This window comes from Piliocolobus tephrosceles, chromosome 2, assembly GCF_002776525.5.
Source record: "Piliocolobus tephrosceles isolate RC106 chromosome 2, ASM277652v3, whole genome shotgun sequence".
Taxonomy (NCBI): Eukaryota; Metazoa; Chordata; class Mammalia; order Primates; family Cercopithecidae; genus Piliocolobus; species Piliocolobus tephrosceles.
The window spans coordinates 17,535,030-17,559,815 of NC_045435.1; the positions used below are offsets into that span (position 1 = coordinate 17,535,030).

The window sequence follows — 24,786 nt, forward strand, 5'->3', positions numbered from 1 at the left end:
GGCTGAGGCAGGAGAATTGCTTGAACCTGGGAGGTGGAGTTTACGGTGAGCTGAGATGGCGCCATTGCACCGCAGCCTGAGCAACAAGAGAGCAAAACTCCATCTCAACAACAACAAAAAATTATAATTATATATATATATAGTTTTTAAAAATTGTATTTTGGGAGACCCACGGATGTAAGAAAAAGAAATAGTAAAAGGAAGGCAATTGACATTTATTCAGCCTATTGAATGCCATGAACTTGACTTAAGTTCAAGGAATTAATTCTCTAGCTTATCTTCACATCCCTACAGGGATGACTCCTCTAGTTTATAATCAAAGCTCAACCAGTTTCAGTAATTTTCCCAAAGCCAAAATACAAATAAATGTCAAAATTGACAGATAATCTCCATTTGGGCTCTACAGTATGCTTCTTTCTGAATTTGCTTTAAGGAGAATAGGAGTAAATTACTAAAACTAACCTAATTGAAATCATTTAAACATTATAATATTTTCAATAACTACTAAACTAAGAATAATTTTAAAAACAATAAGCATATTATAGTCAGCTTTATATTTTCCATATAAAAAGTAACCAAAAATTTCTAGTTCACCTGGCAATTCTCCAATCTTTTCTCCTAACACTCTGTAGTTTTCTCCTAGTCCACTCTACCCCGGTATCACTGGCACCTTTGCTATTCCTAGAAATAAAAACAGTAAACGTGCTACCTCAGGGTCTTTGTGCTTGCCCTTCCCTCTGCATTACACCAATACACATAGTCGCTTTTCGTAATCTCCATTTCTGTCTCTTGACTGCCCTCCTCTCCTTTATTTTCCTTGCTGCCATGTGCTTATCAATATGTACTTAGTACTTACCAATATGTAACATGTGATATGTTGCATTTATTTATTTATTTTCATCCCTACCTAGAATGGATGCTGTAAGAGAAATGAAGTTTGTTGGTGATAGTGGAGGTGATTATTTTGACACTTTGGAGACAAACTCAATTTGTGTTTTTGTTTGTTTTGGTCATTGCTGTAACCCGAGTGCCCAAAACAATGCCTATTACATAGTAGCCGCTAAAAAATTTTGTTGAATAAATAAATGAAAACACAATGCAATGAAGCATATTGAAACAGTACTTAGAGTTTAGCATTTTAGGATTTGATGTAATTGCATATCACACACAAATTCTAAGCTCAAGCTATAATTTTGTCACAAATAGAAAGAGAAAACAAAATCTTCATTACCTAGAAAATCAAATACTGCAATTTAGAACATATTATCTCCCATACCTAGAAAATCCAATACTGCAATTCAGAACATATTATCTTCTATCCTCTATTCTTTTATATTTTATTTAACATATTTCAATTCATTCATTTTTATTTTGATTAGTATATATAATTGTCTACTAAAACCTTGCTAAGTACTAAAACTGCCATGATCACAAGTTTGCTAGTTGTGTGACTCAGCCTCTGTAGTCTTCAGAATCCTTGTGTGTATCTTGTGACTAATGAGAGTAACTACTCGGGGCAACTATTAGTAAATGAGTACTCAATGACATAATACCAGCACAACATTTAGCACTGCCCCGGTCTATTAGATTCACAAAATTAATTTTGTTCTTATTGATTGTGAATAATGATGATGAAGAAAACATAATAAATATGCTCCTATATTTACACAGCATTAGCATATACCACATAGAAGGTAAAACTAGTCTAATTTTAAAAAGCATAGCTGAGAAGCCACATTTGCATAGGATAAAGTTATTTTAATATAACACTGTTCATCAAGGCCCTCTCAGATTACCAATTCTCAGTGATTTTGCGCAAATTACCACTTTTTCTCCCCCATCCTTACATGCACGCCTACATAAAGCCACAATTTGAAACACAGGGGTATTAACCTTATACATATCCTTCATTGTTCCTCACTGTTACGAATGGAACTCAGGCAAGGAATGTTTTCCTTTGAACCTGATTAATACTAGCGAGTGTAGTTTTACTTCATTTTGCTGTGGATTTTACTGCACCTTTGCTATGACTTCAGGTGGTTTTGAAATGATTTTAGGCACAGATGAAGAAATTCGCTGCAGAGATAAAGGAGGGGGAAGTAGTGTTTACTTACAGTGTATTTCTAGCACCTGCATGGCTACCTGAGGGGTGGCATTGAGGGATTCGTGGTCCACTCTGCAGATGACCGCCACTCCATCGTCACTCCGGTCCACTCGGAAGTCCAGTGTGCTGCTGACAGTGAACGTCTTGCGATTTGCATCCTCTTCTTTTAAATATTTTACATCTGAAAATAAAACATGAATATTAAAATGTGACACCTTTCAAAATAAAACAGATTGCATTTATTCAAGATAATGGAAACACCTTCTCCCTATCTTTATCAATATTTGTGATTTTAACATTTAATCTACTTCAATTCAATGAAATAAAAATATACTTACTTTAAAAATAAATTCTAAGGGTTAGATCCAAAAATACAATAAAAGGGTAGGGCGCAGCAATTTTATTTCTTTGGTCTCAGGCTTACCTAGTTTATAATCCGTCACAAGATACTCTTACATACTCCATTAAAACAATGTATATCATCTTACAAAAGTAGTCTTTCTTTTCTCTTAGCTATAAGTTTTACTAAAACATAATCTTAATTTTCTGAGCCACAAGCACAGTTGGGAAGGGCAAATTTACAACCATATGGCTACGCCTAAAAGAAAGCACAATGCATTTGAAATATAACTTTAACATGAACAATGTGAGGTGAACATAAATTGCTAAAGAATACTTAAGATGAGAAAGTTGTCATCTTTGGAAAGAAAAGGAGCACAGTCATCTGAATATTTTGAATACTTAAGTATATATTTGCAGTGAAATTTACATTGAGATGAATGCTCTTCACTTGGCTGAGGAATTTATTTCAGCATGAATAAGAGTACTTTCTACAAGATGTGAATTCATTTATCGATATTTAAACTTGCTGTGCATGATTTAGATCCATCGTTAAATGGTGCACTAAAGGATTATTTGTTCTCTGTGGAAAAGAAGTTTAATAATACTTTGCTTAATTTGTAATTTCTCAAGTCTGAAGTAGCTGATAAGAAGAGGATGATTTTAAAGGTTTAGAAATCAAACTGATATGATAAGGTTAAGGTATCATTATAACAACATCTTAAATGTAGTTGATAGAAAAATGTATTCAATTTTCTTATGCTTCCTGTTATTTTTTTCATCATTCAGTGTTAAATAAACTTTGATATTGTCAGGAAATAAGCCTTTTCACATAAAATATTTGATTTTAACACATATTAAGTAATTTATTTTAAAAACATTTTAAAATATATTAATAACAAAAATGAATAAATTCAGTTTCTCAATCTTTGTGCCTTATGCAAAGATTGGATTTGCATGTATTATTTGATTAATAGACATATGCATGGTTCACTATCACTTATTTCAGAAGTATGAATTTACCATATTGAGTGATTTTTAAAGATAAATAAAATAATCATTAGTAAAACATAAAATGGATAGACGTGATATGTCTTGTTCTTGAAAATGTGATTATATTTGGGTTCACATATTAGGGGAAAATGACCTAAGATTTTTACCTCAAAATGTTGTATGTATATTAGGCAATTCTGAAGACTAAGAAAATCTCTAACATTTAGAAAGGAGAACCGAAGCATGAAATCTCAATTCCATTTTTAACTGAAAGTAAATCATGCAGGATACAGAATTCTATGCAGAATTTTTTATAAACGTGTGTCCTATGAAATAACTCATTTCATTTTTACTAAAGTCATTTACTAAGATTTTGGCACTTGAAAATTAGGTACAATTCCATTAAAAAATATTAAATAAAGGACACAATGACCTTTCAGCCAAAATATGTCAGAACAATTCAGATGCATTTATGATTCTTTGCTTATATTTAAAATATTATAAGGTTCTTTTACTTTTCAGTTTCATAGATTTATACAAGTATGTTGCCTCATTTTTACATTTATTTTCTTTTTTATAACTCTATGCCCAATGTTTACTTGTTCCTAGCTCTAAGCAGTGTCAGAGTAAGAAAATATTGATCTCTTGACAAATGATTTTTATAATTATGCTACACAATATATGAGAAATTACTCCAAAGTATTACTGCTGGTTGTTTACTTTTTATACCAGCTGCACTTTAAGAACTCACACATCTGCTTCTTTTAGCTGTTTCCCTTACAAAAGTAGCATTTAATGTAATATTAATTGGACACATAAAATTTGATAGCAATTATATAAATCATAAAATTTTAATGAACTAATTCAAGTAAAATTTTAAAAAGTGTAAATTTGTTGATTTTAATATTGGCTAACATGATAGATTTTAGGGTTACCAGAAGCCTTAAGATGAACAGAAAAAACATTGAAAAGAGCCAATCATAGTATCTTTTCTCATATTTTAGGCTGACTTTCTTCCCCCAAAAAATGAATAGGAAAGATACTTAAAATGCATCTCTACTTTCCCGTTCTATATTTTTAAAATAACAATGCATTACACAGTTATAGAGTCAACAGAAATTTTCTTTACATTGCATAGTTTATTTGTTGATACCATGTGTATCCTTCTTTCAGGTTCTATTCATTTTCCTTTCTTTTGCATGACAGTTATATTACATGGTGATTAAGAATAGCCTTCTCAAAATGCAACGCACGTATGATCTTGTTAAAATGCAGATTCTCATTCAGTAGGTTAGGGTGTGGAGTCTAAGAGTCTGCTGCTGGCCCGTAGACCATATTTTGAGGAGCAAGAGTATAGTGCAAACATTTGACATTGGAGACATAACTAAAGGTGGACTGGGAATGTTGGCACTTACTCTTCCCATCTTTTTCTCTTTTTCTCTCTCTCGTTATTTTTTAATTGTTCCTCTTCAAAAACTTCCACTGGACATAATACACACACACACACACACATATATATCTTCATTTTACATATTTCAAATTTATGCACGTCCTATATATTATGTAATGTGTTCATGAAATGACTAGAAAACCTTGAGAACCAACAAGAAACAGAGGAACTTTCAGAATTTCTTTCATAATCCACTTATAATCCACTCCTCCTACTCTCTCTACTAGATCTTCTGGACATTTAAATAGTCAAAACGGTGGTCACTTTTGGTGAATCGGGTGGGAAACTGACTGGGAGAGAATATATTCGGGTTTTCTGGAGTTATGGAAATGCTCTACATCAAAAGGGGTGTGAGTTCATCTACTTTGTAATTTGTGTCAAAATTTTATAGTTAAGATTAGTTCATTTCAATGTGTGTAAATTTTCCCTCAAAAATCACAACTGCAGGCCGGGCGCGGTGGCTCAAGCCTGTAATCCCAGCACTTTGGGAGGCCGAGACGGGCGGATCACGAGGTCAGGAGATCGAGACCATCCTGGCTAACACGGTGAAACCCCATTTCAACTAAAAATACAAAAAACTAGCCGGGCGAGGTGGCGGGTGCCTGTGGTCCCAGCTACTCGGGAGGCTGAGGCAGGAGAATGGTGGGAACCCGGGAGTGGAGCTTGCAGTGAGCAGAGATCGCGCCACTGCACTCAAGCCTGGGTGACAGAGCAAGACTCCATCTCAAAAAAAAAAAAAAGAACAAAAAAATCATACCTGTAAGTTATAGTAATAACTACAGTTGAGTGGAGAGTAATTAGAGGGATAGATGAAAAAAATGGCTGAAGGTTGATACATTTAAAACTGGGTGATGGCATGCAGTGTCTCATTCTATTATTGTGCTTACTTTGCATATGTCAGAAATTTTTCTATAATAAAATTTTTAAACATAGCAAAAGAAAAATTCCTCAAGTATAACTGTTAATGAAAATTAGTTGCCTGAACATTTCTTGGTAAAGTCTCAAGATAAAGGACTTTCTATTAGTTTTTATATTAACCTTTATAAAATATAAATTGTAGAATAGCAATCTCCTTATATTCAGGAGATTAGATCTTTAGTCTTAGCAAGAACTAAGGTGAAAAGAGAAATAGCAAATGTAAGTTCGAGCACTGGAGCATCCAAAGGGAATAAGTTTAAATGCCTCAAGTTAGGTTAGCTGGGGAAAAAATAAATAAATAAATAAATAAGCAGCCAAGATATTTGGATTTTCTTACATCCAATTTTTTTTCACAAAATATATTTCAAGAGATACTTTCATATCTATCTTTCCTAGGTTTATAATATTAGGCCACCAGGCTCTATATCTAGTTTCTGGCCACTTTTAGACTGAAGTTTTGGAAAAAGAAAATCCTCTTAAGTGAAGTTCCTAGAGAAGTTGCCTTGTCTCCACAGTGATGCTAATATACTTTGAGTAGTATAATCTCAACTACTTTGGTTTATTTGCTTTCTCCACTTTTGCAATTTTGGTGCTATTTATACAGACTGAAAAAGAACATATCTTCACTTTTTTTTTTTGAGACACAGCCTCATTCTGCCACCCAGGCTGGGGTACAGTGGCATGATCTTGGCTCAATGCAACCTCCATATCCTAGGTTCAAGCGATTCTGCTGCCTCAGCCTCCTGAGTAGCTGGGATTACAGGTGTGAGCCATAACGTCCAGCTAATTTTTGCATTTTTTATAGAGATGGAGTTCGCCACTTGGGTCAGGCTAGTCTCAAACTCCTGACCTCAGGTGATCTGTCCGCCATGGCCTCCCAAAGTGCTGGGATTATAGGTGTGAGCCACCGCGCCCGCCAATACCTTCACTTTTATAATGAAATACTTTCCCCGAATCCTGAAATAGACCTCTTTATCAGCCACCTACCTAGACTAGGCCAGTTCTTTTTAATCCATTCCAAGTGAAATAGACCATACTGAGGACAAGGCAGGATTTAGAAACTGAAACTTCCATGCGTTCTCATCACTTGAAGATATCTCTTAGGAATTATGTAGGCTATTAAGTGACATTTCCTATTTGGGTCTTGAATTCTCTGACCATGAGCAAAACAGCATGGTCTTAGTGTGTCCCAAACAATTATGCTCATATAGAACTGGAACTTTACTATTACTTTCAGAAGTAGGGTTTTTAAAAGTGATTTTTGATGGATAACATGATAGTTTTGGGGGAGAAATCAAGGAATTTAGTCTGAATCCACATAATTGTTGTCAGTGGTCCTTTAGTGATTTTTTTGCCATAGCCAGTGAGCTAGATTCATGACCTCATCTCATAGAGAACAGAAAATGTGTGCATTAGATGAGAGTTGGCTTTATTGTCAAAAATTAGGAGTGAACGAACTCAGTGGAGAACTGGACATGTGTAATTACTGCTTCACAGTTCTGCAAATCAAACTTCCGAAAACTAAATACAACTTCCCCATTCTTTCTTTTGTCTGGCTAACTCATTCAGTAACTTCAATGCATACTTTAAAGGTAATTTGTCTTAGAGGAAATGTCAATACTTTTTTGTGTGTATCTTAAGGTTAAATGTTCAAAGATATTTTACAAAACACTTTTCTTTAATGTTCAAGCAAAGCTTTTCATTTTGTATTTGTTTTAAACTGTCTCTAGACCAAACATAGCAAGACTGTATTTTATACTGTGTAACTTTAAAGTCTGGTAACCACATTCATTTATGCACTGAAAAAGACCTCAAACAAATTCTTGAGGCAAATCTCATTCTTGCCTTTGAGCACCCCTTCATACAACTCCTGTCTGACATAGGGTAGATTTTTAAAAGTCCTTATAATTTTCAACTTTTTTAAGGAAGTACTAGTCATAATCCTGGTTCTAAACTGACTCTTGCAGGTATGGCCCCACCGTTAATTGGCAACATGGATAACCATCCCACTTAGCAAGGAATAGTAGTGAAATTCAGCTCTTCTTAATAGATCTGAAAAGGTCAGATGAGAAAAATAATGTTTATGGAGGATTATTAAGAGGAGATACTTTATGTATCTAAATATCAAAGTCTCTTTTTCAGTTTACCCTGACAAGTAAAATGTCAATGCTTTTCATAAAATTTATCTTAAATGTTATTTCCCAGCTCTACATTCAGAGGTGCTACAAGAACCAGGTATATATATTACCTGACTCGAACAAAGCCTCAGGGTGAGCTCTGTATTTGTCTACATTAGAGTGTCCTTTCTCCTCAAATATATTTAAAATGATGTTTTACTGCATGTCCAAAATATAATAAAATGTGGCAGAAAATTATTTTTAAGTCTATTCAGTAGAGTAAGCTTTAAGAAAATAAAACTATCTATGCATTTGAGCAATTTCTGTAGCAGCAGGAAAGTGAGACTTCTTTGAAACATCTATGATGATGCAATTTTCTGGTAATCAAACTATTTGTTTCATGAACTCCTGCAGCATTCAGCACATGTAAGAATAAGCAACCTGTCCCTCATCTACCTGTAGTGACATTGAATAAATGAATCACTTGCATCAGTAAAACATTGTGAAATGCTAAGTTTCTGAATATATTACAATATTTCTATGTACCATGTTCTACCAGAGTTTTTAAAATGATTTTTCAACAAGTTACCTTGTATTCTGAGAATCACATCATTTAAAAATTAAAATTACCCATTCGGATGTTTACAAGGTCCAGTATAAATTATGTGTTCATAAAATAAAGGTTGGATTAAATTTTTAACTTTGTTTTTTTCTTTTTTACTATTTTTCTTTTTCTTTTCATTCTTTCTCTTCCTTCTGCTCCCTTTTCTTTCTTTCCTCTGCAGAAATTCCTAATTTTTATATTTCTCTATAGTTTTTACAGCCAGCATCTAAGACAGTATCTGAAACATCATAGATGCTTAATAAGTATGTTTTCAATTCATTAAAATAATGGTTGCAATCAGCCAGATAAAGTTTCTTTTCCTTCTAGTAAGTAGATTTGTTCCATGTCAATACGTATAATTTGGGGACAGTTGTCAGTCTTTAATTGATTGTCTTTGTAGTATATCTCTTTTTAAATCCTCTCATCAGTTTCTGTATTGGAAGAGTACAAAATCTAGAGGGATATGACAAAATATCTGGAATTAGACAGACTAACTGTTTATTCAGATCTGTATTTGCCTCTTGTTTGTCAGTTCTGTCTTTGCTATTTTCCGCAGCCATTGTAATTCTCACTGCAGACCACTGTAATTCTCACTGCAGACCACTGTAATTCTCACTGCAGACCACTGTAATTCTCACTACAGACCATTGTAATTCTCACTGCAGACCAACTAGATTAGAGTCCCATTTATCGAACTTCCTCGAGTTGGCAGTTCAGGCATTTAACCATAGACAACAGGCAGAAGAAAGGAGATTGGCAATATCACTAAAGAGAAAAAAATTAAATGGAAAATTACTGAGTTAAAAAATATACCTAGCTGTTAAATCTTTTCAATTCATATATATTTTTCCATATAAATTTTACAAGGAAAGGGAGAATAACATTACTAAACATTATCTATACTTACTTACAGGGAAAAAGAAAATTATAAAATAATTTCATCTCCTATAGAGGCAAAAAATAAAGATATTTTTTGAATATAAAATAAGAAAAGTACAGATTTTATCTATGAAAAATTAGCAGGAAGTGAGAGACAAAAGGATATATAAGCATAAAGAGAGGAATATATTTTTAAGGAGATAAATTAGAATAATTTACGAGTCAGTATTGTGAAAATATATGAGTACGAAAAAGAAATTGGGGGCAACTCCTGAACATCACGCTAAATAAGTAGCTCTGCAGACTTTCTCTCCAGTTAAACAACCATAACTAGTGAAAACTATTTCAAAACACACATACATATTTCAGGTCTCTGAAAATTGTGCTAAGGGCGTATAGCAAATGAACAAATAATTATTTTAAAAAACTAGAACTCTTAGTAAGAACAGATAGAGTCTGTGGTATTTGAACCATGCCTTGCTCCCTAATTCAACCTCATCCCCAACTCTGCATGAGGAAAACCAGGTAGATGTACCCAAGGTGGAGATCCATGTTTCCCCAACCAAGGACTATGGTCCTTTCCAGAAGAGGCAGGCGGCCAGCATTTCTTATTTCACTCATTATTACTCTTGGTTGCAGAGCCAAAATTCCAGGTGGTGTGGCTGAAAGGTTGGGGCTGTCTTCTTTCTCCCAGTCCCTGCTCATATGCCAAGAATAAAGGGAACCCAATAGCTCTCACTTTAGCTCACTCATAGAGGGGAAATTTCAATCCAGAAAAGACAAAACAAGAAGACCAGAAGCTACCACCATTTTGCCCAGGGAAGAAGCCAGCTATAACAGGGAAGTGTTTTTCTGAACCTCTCTCTAAGGGAACCAAACATTTGGAACAGAGTTGGGGGAAGTTCAAAGTGGAGACTTTGGAGGAAAGCAAGTAAGAAAGCCCTTGTGTCTAGATGAGATAAGCACGCTAAACCACAGACCATCTAGTTTATAAAAGAAAACCAGAGAAAAGACAACTAGCAAGGGCCTTCCTGTCATCACAGGTTAAAGAAAATCTCAAAGACTGGCCTCAAGAAAAAAACAAAACAAAACAAAAAAACCCAGCAAAGGATTCTGGATTTAAATAGATCAAGCTATGGAACACCTTATGCACATAGCATTATTGAAAACAGTAGTGCAACCAGTTGGCAAACAATGAAGGGGAATTACTGGGTATGATACTAACATAAGCAGAGAGCTTAACAGAGACGACAGGAAAGAAAGACATTCAGTGAGAGTCCTACTGAAGCCATTATCATCCTAGGGTGACTGTGCACGTGCCAAAGCCTGTGCTTCCTGAGGAATGACATCAGAGACTTCACACTGCAATAGAAATAGCTCCCCCAAATCAATAAACAATAAGCCAACCAAAACAGGTACTTTTACAAAGGAACTCCAAAAAACAAGGAACTCCTTTGACAACTGACTTTTCATCAAAACTGATAAAGGTCAGAAGGTAGTTGGGTAGCATATCCCAAGTACTAAAAGAAGGAAAACATGTCAAAAAAGAACCTTACATCCAGTAAAATTATTTTTCAAAAATGAAGGTGAAATAAAATATTTTTCAGGTAAACAAAATCTAAGAGAAGTTATTAAAGCAGTCCTGCCTTATAAGAAGTGTTAAAGAAAGTTGGGCGAAAGAAAGTGATCTCAGATAGTTAAACAACAACAACAACAAAGCACCAGTAAAGGTAATTTTATAATTAAAAAGAGGTTAAAATGGCATGTTTCTTCTCTTTTCTTCTCTTAAGTGATTAAAATATAATAATCAGAACAAAGGTTCTTCAGGAAAACAAAATTAATGATGTAAAACAATTATTTACCATTGTATTACAGGGTCTATAACATATGAAAATGCAACATATTTGACAATAACAGGACAAAGGAAGTGGATAAAAGTAAGTTTTTATCCTGTTTCCTGAAAGTAGTCATTATATAAAAAGTTTTCCAAGGTAATCTTCCAAGAGAATAACCAATCTTACTTTTCCGTCACATTTTCCGTCACAAAATCATAAGGAAATGATTTTAGGTGGTAACTTGAATTTGCAGGAAGAAATTAGGAGAATTAAAAACATATATAATATGTTTCATGTGACAAATTTTAGGTACTTGCTATCCTTGTTTTACTCAGCTTCATTAAAGACATAACAGTAATCCCAGCACTTTGGGAGGCTGAGACGGGCGGATCACAAGGTCAGGAGATCGAGACCATCCTGGCTAACACGGTGAAACCCTGTCTCTACTAAAAAAATACAAAAAACTAGCCGGGTGAGGTGGCGGGCGCCTGTAGTTCCAGCTACTCGGGAGGCTGAGGCAGGAGAATGGCGTAAACCCAGGAGGTGGAGCTTGCAGTGAACTGGGATCTGGCCACTGCACTCCAGCCTGGGCAACAGAGCGAGACTCTGTCTCAAAAAAAAAAAAAAAAAAAAAAAAAAGACATAACAGTATATGAAGTAGTAGTTGTAACCATGTGTTACTGTGTTTTTAACATATTAAAATGTAATATGCTTAACAACGATACTACAAAAATGGGAGAAGAGCAAACAGCTATATTGTAGTAACATTTCTGTATCTTCTGAATTAGGTTATTATGAATCTAATTTAGATTCTGATAAGTTAAGATATACGATATGCCTGAGGGCATCTACTAAAAATATAATTCAAAAACAAAGTGAAAAATTGTTACAGGAATTAATATGTTAAACTAGAAAATATTTACTTAATATAGCATAAAGTAGTAAAGAAGGAATATAAAACAAAAATGACATGAAACATAGAAGATAAATGTAAAATCATGGATGAAAATAAACCTATATCAATTATTATAATATCATACATGGAAATTAACCAATATTGATTATAAGATTACATGTAAGTTGATTAAAAATTCAATAAAAAAGCAGAGATTATAAAACTGGATTTCTTAAATGATCAAAATATATGATTTCTACAGGAGACACACTTTAGATTTGAAGATACAAAAGGACTGAAAATAAAAGGATGAAAAAGAATATATGATACAAACAGCAAGCAAGAGAAAGTTAGAGTGACTACACTAATAGCAGCCAAAGCAGATTTTAAAATAAAATATGTTATTAAAATAATGGAAATCATTTCAAAATGATAGAAAAGACCACCCATTAGAAAGATATAACCATTATAAATACATATACATCTACATAAAGAGAGCACCTAAGGTATATGAAGCAGAAACCATTTAGCCCAGCAATATTATTCTTAGGAATATATTCAAGAGAATTGAAAGGATATTTCTACACAAAACCTTGCACCTAAATTTTTACAGCGGAGTTTAAAATAATAGCCCCAAAGCATAAAAACTCAAACGTACATCAACTAATGAATGAATAAATAACATATGGAATATGCATACAATGATATATTATTTGGCAATTATAAAGAATAAAGTACTGATATATGCTACAACGCAGATGATATTAGTTTGTGCTAAGCTAATCACAAAAAACACATATTACATATTTTTGTAGATGAAATGTCCACAGTAGGCAAATGTATACAGACAGAAAGTAGATTTGTGGTTACTTAGAGTTGGGGTGGAGACAGTTGGGGGAAAGTTGGGAGTTATCATTAATAGGTTTCTTGTAGAATCATAAAAGTTTAAAATTGATTGTGGTGAGTGTGTCATAGTTCTGTGAATTTATTTAAAAACTGTTAAATTGTATACTTTACATGAATTTGATGACATGAATTATATCTAAATAATGCTGCTATGTGAAAATAAATAAACAGAGCTAACAACATGTTTGGCTTCAATTTGGGAGGTATACAAATAACACTTTAAATTTAGAATTATTGATTGAAGAGAAAAATGTGACGGAAAGTAAGATTGGTTATTCTCTTGGAAGGTTACCTTGGAAGACTTTTTATATAATGACTACTTTCAGGAAACAGAGCATTTTGTTTCCAAACTAGTAAATAAAATAGCAGACAGTGAATGCCCTTGAACTTCATGATTCAACTGTAACCTATACTATAACATAATATAAGTAAAATAATCTATCTCAATCAACTTCCCATTACCAACACAAATGGAAGGTAATTTACCAACTCATTTAGATACTGCTGGCCGGGCACGGTGGCTCAAGCCTGTAATCTCAGCACTTTGGGAGGCCGAGACGGGCGGATCACGAGATCAGGAGATCGAGACCATCCTGGCTAACACGGTGAAACCCCGTCTCTACTAAAAACTACAAAAAACTAGCCGGGCGAGGTGGCGGGAGGGAGGCTGAGGCAGGAGAATGGCGTGAACCCGTGAGGCGGAGCTTGCAGTGAGCCGAGATCCGGCCACTGCGCTCAGACAGAGCGCAGTGCGAGCCTGGGCGACAGAGCGCAGTGCGAGCCTGGGCGACAGAGCACAGTGCGAGCCTGGGCGACAGAGCCAGACTCCGTCTCAAAAAAATAAATAAATAAATAAATAGATACTGCTACACTAAGATGTCAATTTGATCATATTGTGAAAAACTGGATCAATGTCTTTTTATGTTTGTTTGTTTTTGTTTTGTTTTGTTTTTTGAGATGGAGTTCTGCTCTTGTCACCCAGGCTGGAGTGCAATGGCACCATCTTGGCTCACTGCAACCACCTTGGCTCACTGCAGGTTCAAGCAATTCTTCTGCCTTAGCCTCCCCAGTAGCTGGGATTACAGGTGTGCACAACCACGTCCAGCTAATTATTGTATTTTTCATAGACACAGGGTAATCAAATAATTAATGCATTAATTTGAGTAAAATATGATTCATAAATTTTGTAAAATATCTTATGCATTCACAGACGGTCATTAGCCAAAGGTAAGGGGAAAAGCTACCTTCTCCCACTATGTGCCACAAGGATCATGAAGTGAATTTCCATGAAAAATCCAAAGTTAAAGAATGAAAGAGGTATTTTTCCTCGCATATGAAGAAGCCATAAAGGATTTTTTTGAAATAACCTGAAGAAAACTTGAGCAGTAACTAAGTTTCTCCATCACCAGATGAGAGCTATGGAGCTAGCAAATTTGAATATTTTTGTTATTATAATGTCAGGATTACTCATGGGCTTCTGAGTGCTAGATGATTAAGGTATGCACTTGCTTTAACCCTTAAATTAAATACATTGATTAACAACATTAATTAAACACAAGTTTAAAAAGAAACAATTTATTTGGTCAATTTCTTGACACTATGTAAAATCCAGTAAAAAAAAAAAAAAAAAAAAATGTTTCTTTGTGTCTCATGATATACATACCGAAACTTTCTTTTCCATTCCAACAATGTATAAGAATTCGTAACAACACTAAATTCCTGTAACTAAGCATATGATCTTGCGTAAATGAAAATTTCTCATATACAAAACTACAGCATGATTCATAAAACTAAAATATAATGGTAATACGGCTGAGTGTGGTGGCTCACACCTGTAATCCCAGCACTCTGGGAAGCCAAGGTGGGTAGATCACCTGAGGTCAGGAGTTAAAGACCAGCCTGGTCAAAATGGTAAAACCCTGTCTCTACTAATATTACAAAAAGTAGACAGGTGTGTTGGCACACACCTGTAATCCTAGCTACTCGGGAGGCAGAGGTTGCAGTGAGCCAAGACTGTGCCACTGCACTCCAACCTGGGCAACAGAGTGAGCCTCCGTCTCAAAACAAACAAACAAACAAACTATATATATACATGTAATACAATAAATGAATTGGATTTTGTGAAGTAGTACAAACATTTCGGAAAGTTGGCAAGGTCTTTAAAAAATTTAAATCTCACTACCATTTAATTCAGCCAGTCGGCTTCTAGGCATTTGCCTAAGAAAAATGAAAACATATGGACACACAAAATTTTACCCACAAATGTTCACAGTAGCTTTATTATAACATCTGCAAACTACAAACAACCTGAACGTCCGTTACTTGGTAAATGGGTAAATAACTGTGGTGTATATATCCATGCAATAGAATACTACTCAGCAAAAAAACAGAAAAGAAACTGTACGTGCGACAACATGAATGAGTCTCAAAATATTTATGTTGAGACTCAAAAAAAGAAAGATATGTACAGACTCTATGATTCTATTTATGCAAACTGGCAGAAAATGTAAACTGATCTATAGTATCATAAAGCAGAACAATGGTTTCTGGGAATGAGGTGGAGGGTGGGCAGAGAAGGTACAGGGAAGATGTTAGAAAGGATATAAATAAACTTTTGGGGATAATAAATACATTTTTTTATCTTGTCTGTGGTGATGATTTCACTACTATAGACATTTGTCAAAACTTAATAAATTGCAAAATTTAAATATCTATAGATTGATTTTTGTCAATTATATCTTAATAAACTTATTTTTAAAATAAATATGAAAAAGTAAAGACTCTCCACGATTTCTGGTGAATATTCTTTCCCCTCTACCACTCATATACACATGGAACAATCATTAAATATCCTTCTACAGAGTGACTTATGTATCTCCTAGCATTGCCTGGAAAGTCTTGAGGCAGTGCATTTAACACCATTGCGAAAACTTCAGGTTATGTGCACAAACACACAGATATACATATCCACATGTAAATGCATTCTTTTTTTTTTTTTTCTCACGTTATATACTGCCCAGCATGTTCTGGATGAAATGGCAAAGCCACTTTCAAAGCAGTAAGTGTAAATAAAGGAACATAAAAATAATAGGTCTTTAAATGTTGAGGTTGAGGCTGGGCACAGTGGCTCATGCCTGTAATCCCAGCACTTTGTGATGCTAAAAAAATAAATGGCATATACTATAAGTTTAATAATGATATTTTAAATTCATTCTTATTATACATGATGCAAGGACTTTAAACTCAGGGGACACAAATCTCTTCCTCTTCTTTTATACTTAATTTCAAAGAGTTTGTGATCTCTGGTTTACATGTTAATATTTTACTCATTCAAATTAAGATTTTATACAACTGATGTTAATGAGTCCTTAGGACAAAACCAGTTTTGCAACACCAAATAAAGTAAATAAATATGTAATCTACCATTTATCAAGTAGTTTCCACAAAGCTTAATCCAAAAAGAAAAAAAAGTAAAATAAGCAAGCAAGAAATAAAGAAATAAAAAATAGAGTTATGTGGCCAGAGAATATTACTAAGATGTAGGTTAAAGCAATTATTGTTGTAATTCTCAAACATTAAAATGCTAAAGTACATCCCGATTCCATAGTACAGAATGCCCCTCCAAGAAAGAACTCATAAGCTACACAGAATGTTAAAAGTCATTTTCTAAGCTTAGTACTTTAGGATGTCCCTTCCTTTCTTTCCTAAATACCTATTAATGCTTTGCTTATTAGGCTCTAACCCCATGGGTTCTGAAACTTTATTGATAATAAGGACCACTATAGATACATGAGAAATAGTAGAATTTTTAGGCCTGACAACCAGGAATTCTGACTTAGTAAGTCTACTTTAAAACCAGGAATCTGCATTTTGTAAAGTACCACCTGAGGTGATTCTAATCTAAGCGGTCTAAAGGCCACTTTTTGAGAAACACAGCATTTAGAAATTCACTCTTCTCCAGCTGCCGATGTATTATTTACTAAGCAGCTTACAGTAAAATTATGCTGTATTTTGCTAACTTGAAAATTAGAAGCTGCACTATCTTTGATTGACATTAAAATGTATGGCAAGGACTTACTCACACAAGGAAACATAGCTCATGTCAATTCGAGCTTGATGGCCAAACATTTTGAAACACATGGTATATAAGAAGTAAATCATGCTTATAGAATAATGGCAATGCCATTAGATACTGGCAAACTTCAATGACCTGCTACGGAGTCCAGCTTTCGTGGATATCCAGGTATACACAGCATGATTCTCAGGGCAGGGAGCACATGTGGAGAGAAGTTCTGTTTGAAACACACTGTACACATAATGAGAAATGGCTATTTTAAAAGGCTAAAATTTACAGAATGCCAGACCTTTATATAGTCAAAATCTCTTTCCTCATTATAAATCACTTAACTTCAGAAAGCTACTGTAAGCATAACCTTTTAAATTCTGCATAATTATAATTACTTCAAACTCAAATTTTTTTCTCTTTGTGGCAAGGTCTTACTGTGTCACCCAGGTTAGAATGTAGTGATGCTATCATGGCTCTCTGAAACCTCAAATTTCCAGATTCAAATGATCTTCCAACCTCAGCCTCCCGAGCAGCTGAGACTAATGTGCCACCACACCCAACTAATTTTTAAATTTTTTGTAGAGAGAAGATCTCATTATTTTGTCCAGGTTGGTGTCCAAGCCTTGAGTTCAATTGATCCTCCTGCCTCAGCATCACAAAGTGCTGGGATTACAGGCATGAACCACTGTGCCCAGCCTCAACCTCGACATTTTAAAGAATGAACTGTATTAGTCCATTCTCACACTGCTAATAAAGACACCCCCAAGGCTGAGTAATTTATAAAGAAAAAGAGATTTAATGGACTCACAGTTTCATACGGCTGGGGAGGCCTCACAGAAAGCAAAGGAGGAGCACAGGCTGGGGAGGCCTCATGGCAGAAAGCAAAGTGGGAGCAAAGGCATGTCTTCCATGGCAGCAGGCAAGAGAGCATGTTCAGGGGAATTGCCCCTTGTATAACCATCAGATCTCATAAGACTTATTCACTATTACGAGAGCAGCATGGAAAAACTTCCCCTATGATTCATGTACGTCCCACTGGGTCCCTCCCATAACACATGGGAATTATGGGAGCTACAATTCAAGATGAGACTTGGATGGAGACACAGATTGTCCCCACATTTCAAAACCAATCATGCCTTCCCAACAGTCCCCCAAAGTCTTAATTCATTTCAGTATTAACTCAAAAGTCCACAGTCTAAAGTCTCAAGACAAGGCTAGTCCCTTCTGCCTATAAGCCTATAAAATCAAATGCAAGTTAGTTACTTCTTAGATACAACGAGGATATAGTTATTGGGTAAATATTCCTGTTCCAAATGGGAGAAATTGGCCAAAATGAAGGATCTACAGGCCCTGTGCAATTTCACAATCCAGTGGGGCAGCCAAATCTTAAAGCTCTGAAATGATCTCCTTTGACTCTATGTCTCACATCCGGGTCACACTGATGCAAGAGGTGGGCTCCTACGTCCAGGTCACACTGATGTGAGAAGTGGGCTTCCATGGCCTGGGGCAGCTGCATTCCCATGGCTATGTAGGGTACAGTCCCCCCGCCAGCTGCATTCACAGCTGGCATTGAGTGTTTGCAGCTATTCCAGGAACAGGCTTCAAGCTGTCAGTGGATCTACCATTCTTGGGTCTGGAGGACAGTGGCCCTCTTCTCACAGCTCCACTAGGCAGTGCCTCAGTTGGGACTCTCTGTAGGGGTTATGAACCCAATTTTCCTTCCACATTGCCCTAGCAGAGGTTCTCCATTAGGGCCCTTCCTCTGCAGCAAGCTTCTGCTTTAACATCCAGGCATTTCCATGCATCCTCTGAAATTTAGGCAGAGGTTCCAGAACCTCAATTCTTGACTTTTGTGCACCCACAAGCTCAACACCATGATTAAGCCGCTAAGACTTGGGTCTTACACCCTCTGAAGCTGCAGCCTGAGCTGTATGTAGGCCCCTTTTAGCCATAGCTGGAGCTGAAGCAGCTGGGATGCAAGGCACCATGTCCAGAGGCTGCACACAGCAGAAGTCCCTGGACCTGGCCCAGGAAACCATTTTTCCCTTCTAGGCCTCTGGGCCTGTGAAGGGAGGGGCTGCCCTGAAGGTCTCTTACATGCCCTGGAGACATTTTCCTCATTGTCTTGGTGATTAACATTTGGCTCCTCATTACTTATGCAAATTTTTGCAGCCCACTTGAATTTCTCCTCAGAAAATGGGGTTTTCTTTTCTACTGCATCATCAGCCTGCAAATTTTCCCAACTTTTATGCTCTGCTTTCTCTTGAATGTTTTACCACTCAGAAATTTCTTCTGCCATATACTCTAAATTATCTCTCTCAAGTTCAATGTTCCATAGATCTCTACGGCAGGGGCAAAATACCACCAGTGTCTTTTCATGGCAAGGGTGACCTTTACTCCAGTTCCCAAGAAGTTTCTCATCTCCCTCTGGGAGCACCTGAGGCTGAACTTTGTTGTCCATATCACTATCAGCATTTTGATCAAAGCCATTCAATAAGTCTTTAGGAAGTTCCAAAGTTTGCCACATCTTCCTGCTTTCTGAGCTCTCCAAGTCTCTAGGCAAGTCCAAACTTTCCCACATTTTCCTATCTTCTTCTGATACCTCCAAGCTGTCCCTATGTCTCTGCCCGTTGCCCAGTTTCAGAGTCGCCTCCACACTTTTGGGTAACTTTACAGCAGCATCTCATTAGTGCATTAGTCTGTCTCATGCTGCTAATAAAGACATACCTGAGATGAGTAATTTATAAAGAAAAAGAGGGTTAATGAACTCACAATTCTACATGGCTGGGGAGGCCTCACTATCGTGGAGGAAGGCAAAGGAAGAGCAAAGGCATGTCTTACATGGTGGCAGGCAACAGAGCATGTGCAGGGGAGGGAACTGCCTTTATAAAACCATCAGATCTCATGAGACTTATTCACTATCACAGGAACAGCATGGGAAAAACCCACCCCCATGATTCAAATGCCTCCCACCAGGTCCTTCCCACAACACATGGGGATTATGGGAGCTAGAATTCAAGATGAGATTTGGTGCGGACATAGCCAATCCATATCATGAACATATTATAATTTGTGTGTGTATTAATTTCTCCTACTGCCTCTCATTTTCTTTTTCTTTCTTTTTTTTTTTTTTTTTTTTTGGAGATGGAGTCTCACTCTGTCGCCCAGGCTGGAGTGCAGTGGCCGGATCTCAGCTCACTGCAAGCTCCGCCTCCCGGGTTTACGCCATTCTCCTGCCTCAGCCTCCAGAGTAGCTGGGACCACAGGCGCCGCCACCTCACCCGGCTAGTTTTTTGTATTTTTTAGTAGAGACGGGGTTTCACCGTGTTAGCCAGGATGGTCTCGATCTCCTGACCTCGTGATCCGCCCGTCTCGGCCTCCCAAAGTGCTGGGATTACAGACTTGAGCCACCGTGCCCGGCCGCTTTCTTTTAATGAGCGAACATTCATTATCCAAGTCATTTAGGCATCTGAATTTTATAATCTTAATACTTGCTTTTACTCCATCTGTCCAGATCATTCACCAAGTTCACTTGAAAATTATCTTCTCTTTCAGAACCATTTATTTGTAAAAAATTCCATTGTCATCCATTAGTTTAGGTACTTATCAGCTTAGGCTTGCAATGCCTCTTAACTAATAAGCTAGTCTTCAGACTTCCCCCCAAACTGCTAGATGTGTGACCATGAAAAAATATTCTGTCTCTCTAGATCTCAGTTTCCTGTTATTGCTGTGTAACAAATTACTGTAAGTTTAATGGCTTAAAGCAATATATATTTATTATCTCATGGTTTCTGTGAGTGAGGGGTCAAGGTATGGTTTAACCCTGGCCTTTGCTCAGCATTACTTGGCTAAATAAAGATATTAGCTGGGGCTTTAATTTCAATCTGAGTTGGGGTCCTCTTCAAGCTCTCTGATTGTTACTAAATTCATTACCTTGAGACTACATGTCTGATGTCCCTATGTTCTCACTAACTGTCACCTGGGACTGCTTTCAGCACCTAGAGGTCACCCACAGTTCTTTGCCACATGACACCCATAAACAATTCACAACAGAGCTGTTTGTTTTCTTCTAGGCCAGGAAAAGAATGTATCTCTGACTTTAAGAACTTGCCTCATTGTATGAGGCCCATCCTTGATAATCTCCCTTTGATGAACTCAAAAGGGACCCACAGTGATGTCTGCAAAACCCATTTTGTAATATAAGGTAACATATTAGAGACAATCATATCGCATCATATTCACAATTATCTCCTACACACTAGGGGAAGGGTTTATACAAGGGTGTGGATAATTAAGGGTTATCATAGAATGCTGCCTAATGCATTAATATAAAAGCTACTTAGGTAGAAAAGATCTCAAAGTTTTGTAATAGTAAATCCTCAAACTGCACAGAACTAAACTTATACATGGAATGACAAGTTTAATGTAAGTATAAGCTCTCAGGGAGCTGACAGACTTAGGAAGGCAATGCACATCTTTTCTCACACTAAATGGCAGATATTCGCTTTCTTGCTATGCAGAAGATTAAAGGCTGCAGTGAAACTACCTGTGGTTGTGGATGCAGCTCTGCCCAGAGGCTCCAAAGGGATTTCTGAGTAAAACTCACATAGAGGGGATAAAAAACAGAGTTGGATGAAATTATGATTGTTTCATTTTACTTTTTAAAGCTTATTTTAAAAGCTTCATTATTGCCTATAGAATAAACTTCAAAACCTTAATCTGGAATAAACGCTCTTTCATGACATAACTGAACCCTGCCTCTTTACTTCTCATGCCTATAGCACACATAAAGTTTCATAGTTATTTCAATCACATGCTGTTATTCCGCATAGATATATGAAATTCATTTCTTCAAAGTGTCCTACCACCTACTTTTGTCCCAAACACATAGGATGAATTCCACTCCTTTGTGAAAGAAAATAGGAATCTCAGGATCCCAAAATCACTGTGCCAAAGGGAAAGTTAAGCTTGGGATCTCAGAAATGAAAATAAAAAAAAAAAAAAAAGCTTTTCTTTTTTTTCACGAAATGATAGCTACAATTTCACAAACCTATGTCATAGCCTCATAATAACAGAAGGCCATGTATCTCCCCAAATGGTCTCTCTCCAAAATTGCTGACAAGGAAATTCCTTCTGGGTCCGATAATCTCTCAGAATACATGCCGTCCCAATAAACTAGCCCTAAAACAGAGTTCTGTAAAATCTAACCATGACAATGCAAATTACCAGCTTCACTTCACAGGTATGAGACAGAGAAAGACTAGAAACAATCCCTCTGCCTACCCCAGACCAGTGCATAATTGACTCCTTCCTGCACTTCATCTATTCACATAGTTATCTTGTGTAAAATGTAGATTGACTGAAAGACAAGTGCATAATTCACTTTTCCTGTACTGTCTTTCTCATGTAAAATGTAGACGAACAGAGATAATCAAACTCTCACAAGAATGTAACCACTTGCCTCCCTGTCTACCCTTCCCCCAAACCCCCTTTTCCCCCTTCTTATTCCCCTCCTGCTTACTCTTTCCCCTTTAAATACTGAAGTCTTTAAACCCCTTTTAGAAAAGGCATAGACCACAGATGCTTCTGTGATTTCTGTTATTTTCTTGGGCACATCCTCAACCTTGGCAAAATAAACCTCTAAATTGACTGAGACTTGCCTCAGTCACTGTTTGGTTTATACACTGTTTAAGACACATTTACTCAATAAATAGATATTTACTGAGTGCCTGCTTCCATAAATGAACTGTTGAGCCTTAACCTCTCCCACAAAGTAGGGCTGATATCTGCTACTTCTGCAGAAAACTGTGTAGCCAGTTTATATATCTGTGTCTGTTACATCTTATGTTTTTGTATCTCTTTCTCAATTGTGAAAGCCTGGGAGGAATATTTTTGTTTTATTTGTTTATATTTCTAGGACTAATTTAGGAATTGGTACAACTCATCATGATTTCCTGAAAATAAGAATTACAATGATAAGATAATAATAGCTAAAATGTATTCAATGATTCCTTATACTCTGAAAACACTTCATTCATATTGTTTTATACGGAATTCTTGCAAAAGCACTTTGAAGCAACCATTATTATCCTTATTTAGCAAAGGAGAAAATAAAGCTCAGAGACAGAGGCACAACTTCTATATAGTTTACTGATACTCCTCATTTTATATTCTGCATACTAATGTGATTCTGAAACAGGAGGTCAACATCACTCACACATTTAACACAATGGTAAACACGCACATTTTCAGGCTTCCCCGTGGGCCTGCTCCACCAGAAAATCGTGGATCAAGGCCTGATAATCTGAGATTCAGCAAACCCTGTACTTGATGATGTCCTGTGCTTAATGGCTATAGCTTCAGAACCACTGTTCTATAATCAAGTATGGACAAATTCCATAAACTAGACCTTTCAAGTGACTTTTACCCAGAAACTTGGATATAAAATTAATATGTTAGGTAGTGATAGAGAAAAGATGAAGATTCATATAAATGTGTCTATTTTTAGGAAAATATTGTCCATAACATGTTTGATAACTCCAAAGACATCTTAAACAGCTGCAGGTCAAGGTTCTTGGTTTCTTCATTTGCATCTTCACCAATGCACCATAGAATACTGTGAAATTGAGAGGCATTTTAACAATTTTGTAGTGAATTGAATTTAATTGAATTTGATTAGCCTGTCTTTTCCGTTTGCCTATTTTATGCTAGGGAGTGTCTGTTTAAAACGTGTCAAGTGATATTATACTAAAAACAGTTAGATGGTAATAGGAAGTCAAATTTTTATCTCTGAAAAGAGAAAATAGTGTCGGATAAGGTGGATTACTTCTTTAAATGAGGAGGGTTTGCTAAAAGACAGAAGAGTGACATTTTGCTTAGCATATCCAGAAACAGCAACTATAGTGAATATTCACTGTGTGCAGTAGCCTTTACCTAACTGTATTTACATATACACTTACAAAAATAAAATATATGCCACTCAGAAAGTTCACCATCTGGTTAGAGAGACAAACGATTTAAACCTGCTAAAGAATTACAAGATTAGATAGATAGATACATAGATAGATAGATAGATGCAAGTGTAGAGATAAATGCTCTGTAAATGGCAGTGCATTGAAGAGCATAGAAAAAAAATGGTATCTTCACAAGTTTTCAATACAGCATAGAACCATGTTCTGATTCTGTACCTATTTCTGTCTTCATTGTTGTTCTGATCTTGGTTCAGATGATTTTAAAATATGTTGTTTACAAGATTAAACTTTTCATATTTCTTCATATGAGCAAAAATCTTTCCCCTCCTGCCCAGTGTATGATTAAATCTGTTTGGCATTTAAAACAGAGGCCAATTTTGTCAAAAATTCACTTCCTTTATAAATGTCTGAGTATATCATGGGTTTGTCATGCAGCTACAATGTGAAAAACAATCAAGCAATATTAGTGAGGTACTTAATATGTGAAAGTGTATGACCTCCTTGAGGATACAAGAGAGGCAAATCCTTGGAACATAAACAAAATACTAACAAAGTGAGAACTAAGTAAACAACAAATTAATTAACTAATTGTGTCGGAATTTAGGAAGAAAAAACATATAGGTAATAAAATAATTCATTGAAGGATTGTATATAAGAAGTGCATTTTAGTGCAAGCCAAGACCTTCACACAAAAGGAAATATGTGATGT

General features: G+C 36.0%; 1 protein-coding gene across 1 annotated transcript in view; it reads right to left on the reverse strand.

Annotated features, from left to right (window-relative positions):
- CADM2 (cell adhesion molecule 2) overlaps positions 1 to 24,786 on the reverse strand; it is a 1,093,258-nt gene that overhangs the window by 135,003 nt on the left and 933,469 nt on the right. Inside the window, exon 6 of the mRNA XM_026457246.1 lies at positions 2,115 to 2,285. Within this exon, the coding sequence (XP_026313031.1) occupies positions 2,115 to 2,285 (171 nt within the window). The remainder of the gene's footprint in view (positions 1 to 2,114; positions 2,286 to 24,786) is intronic.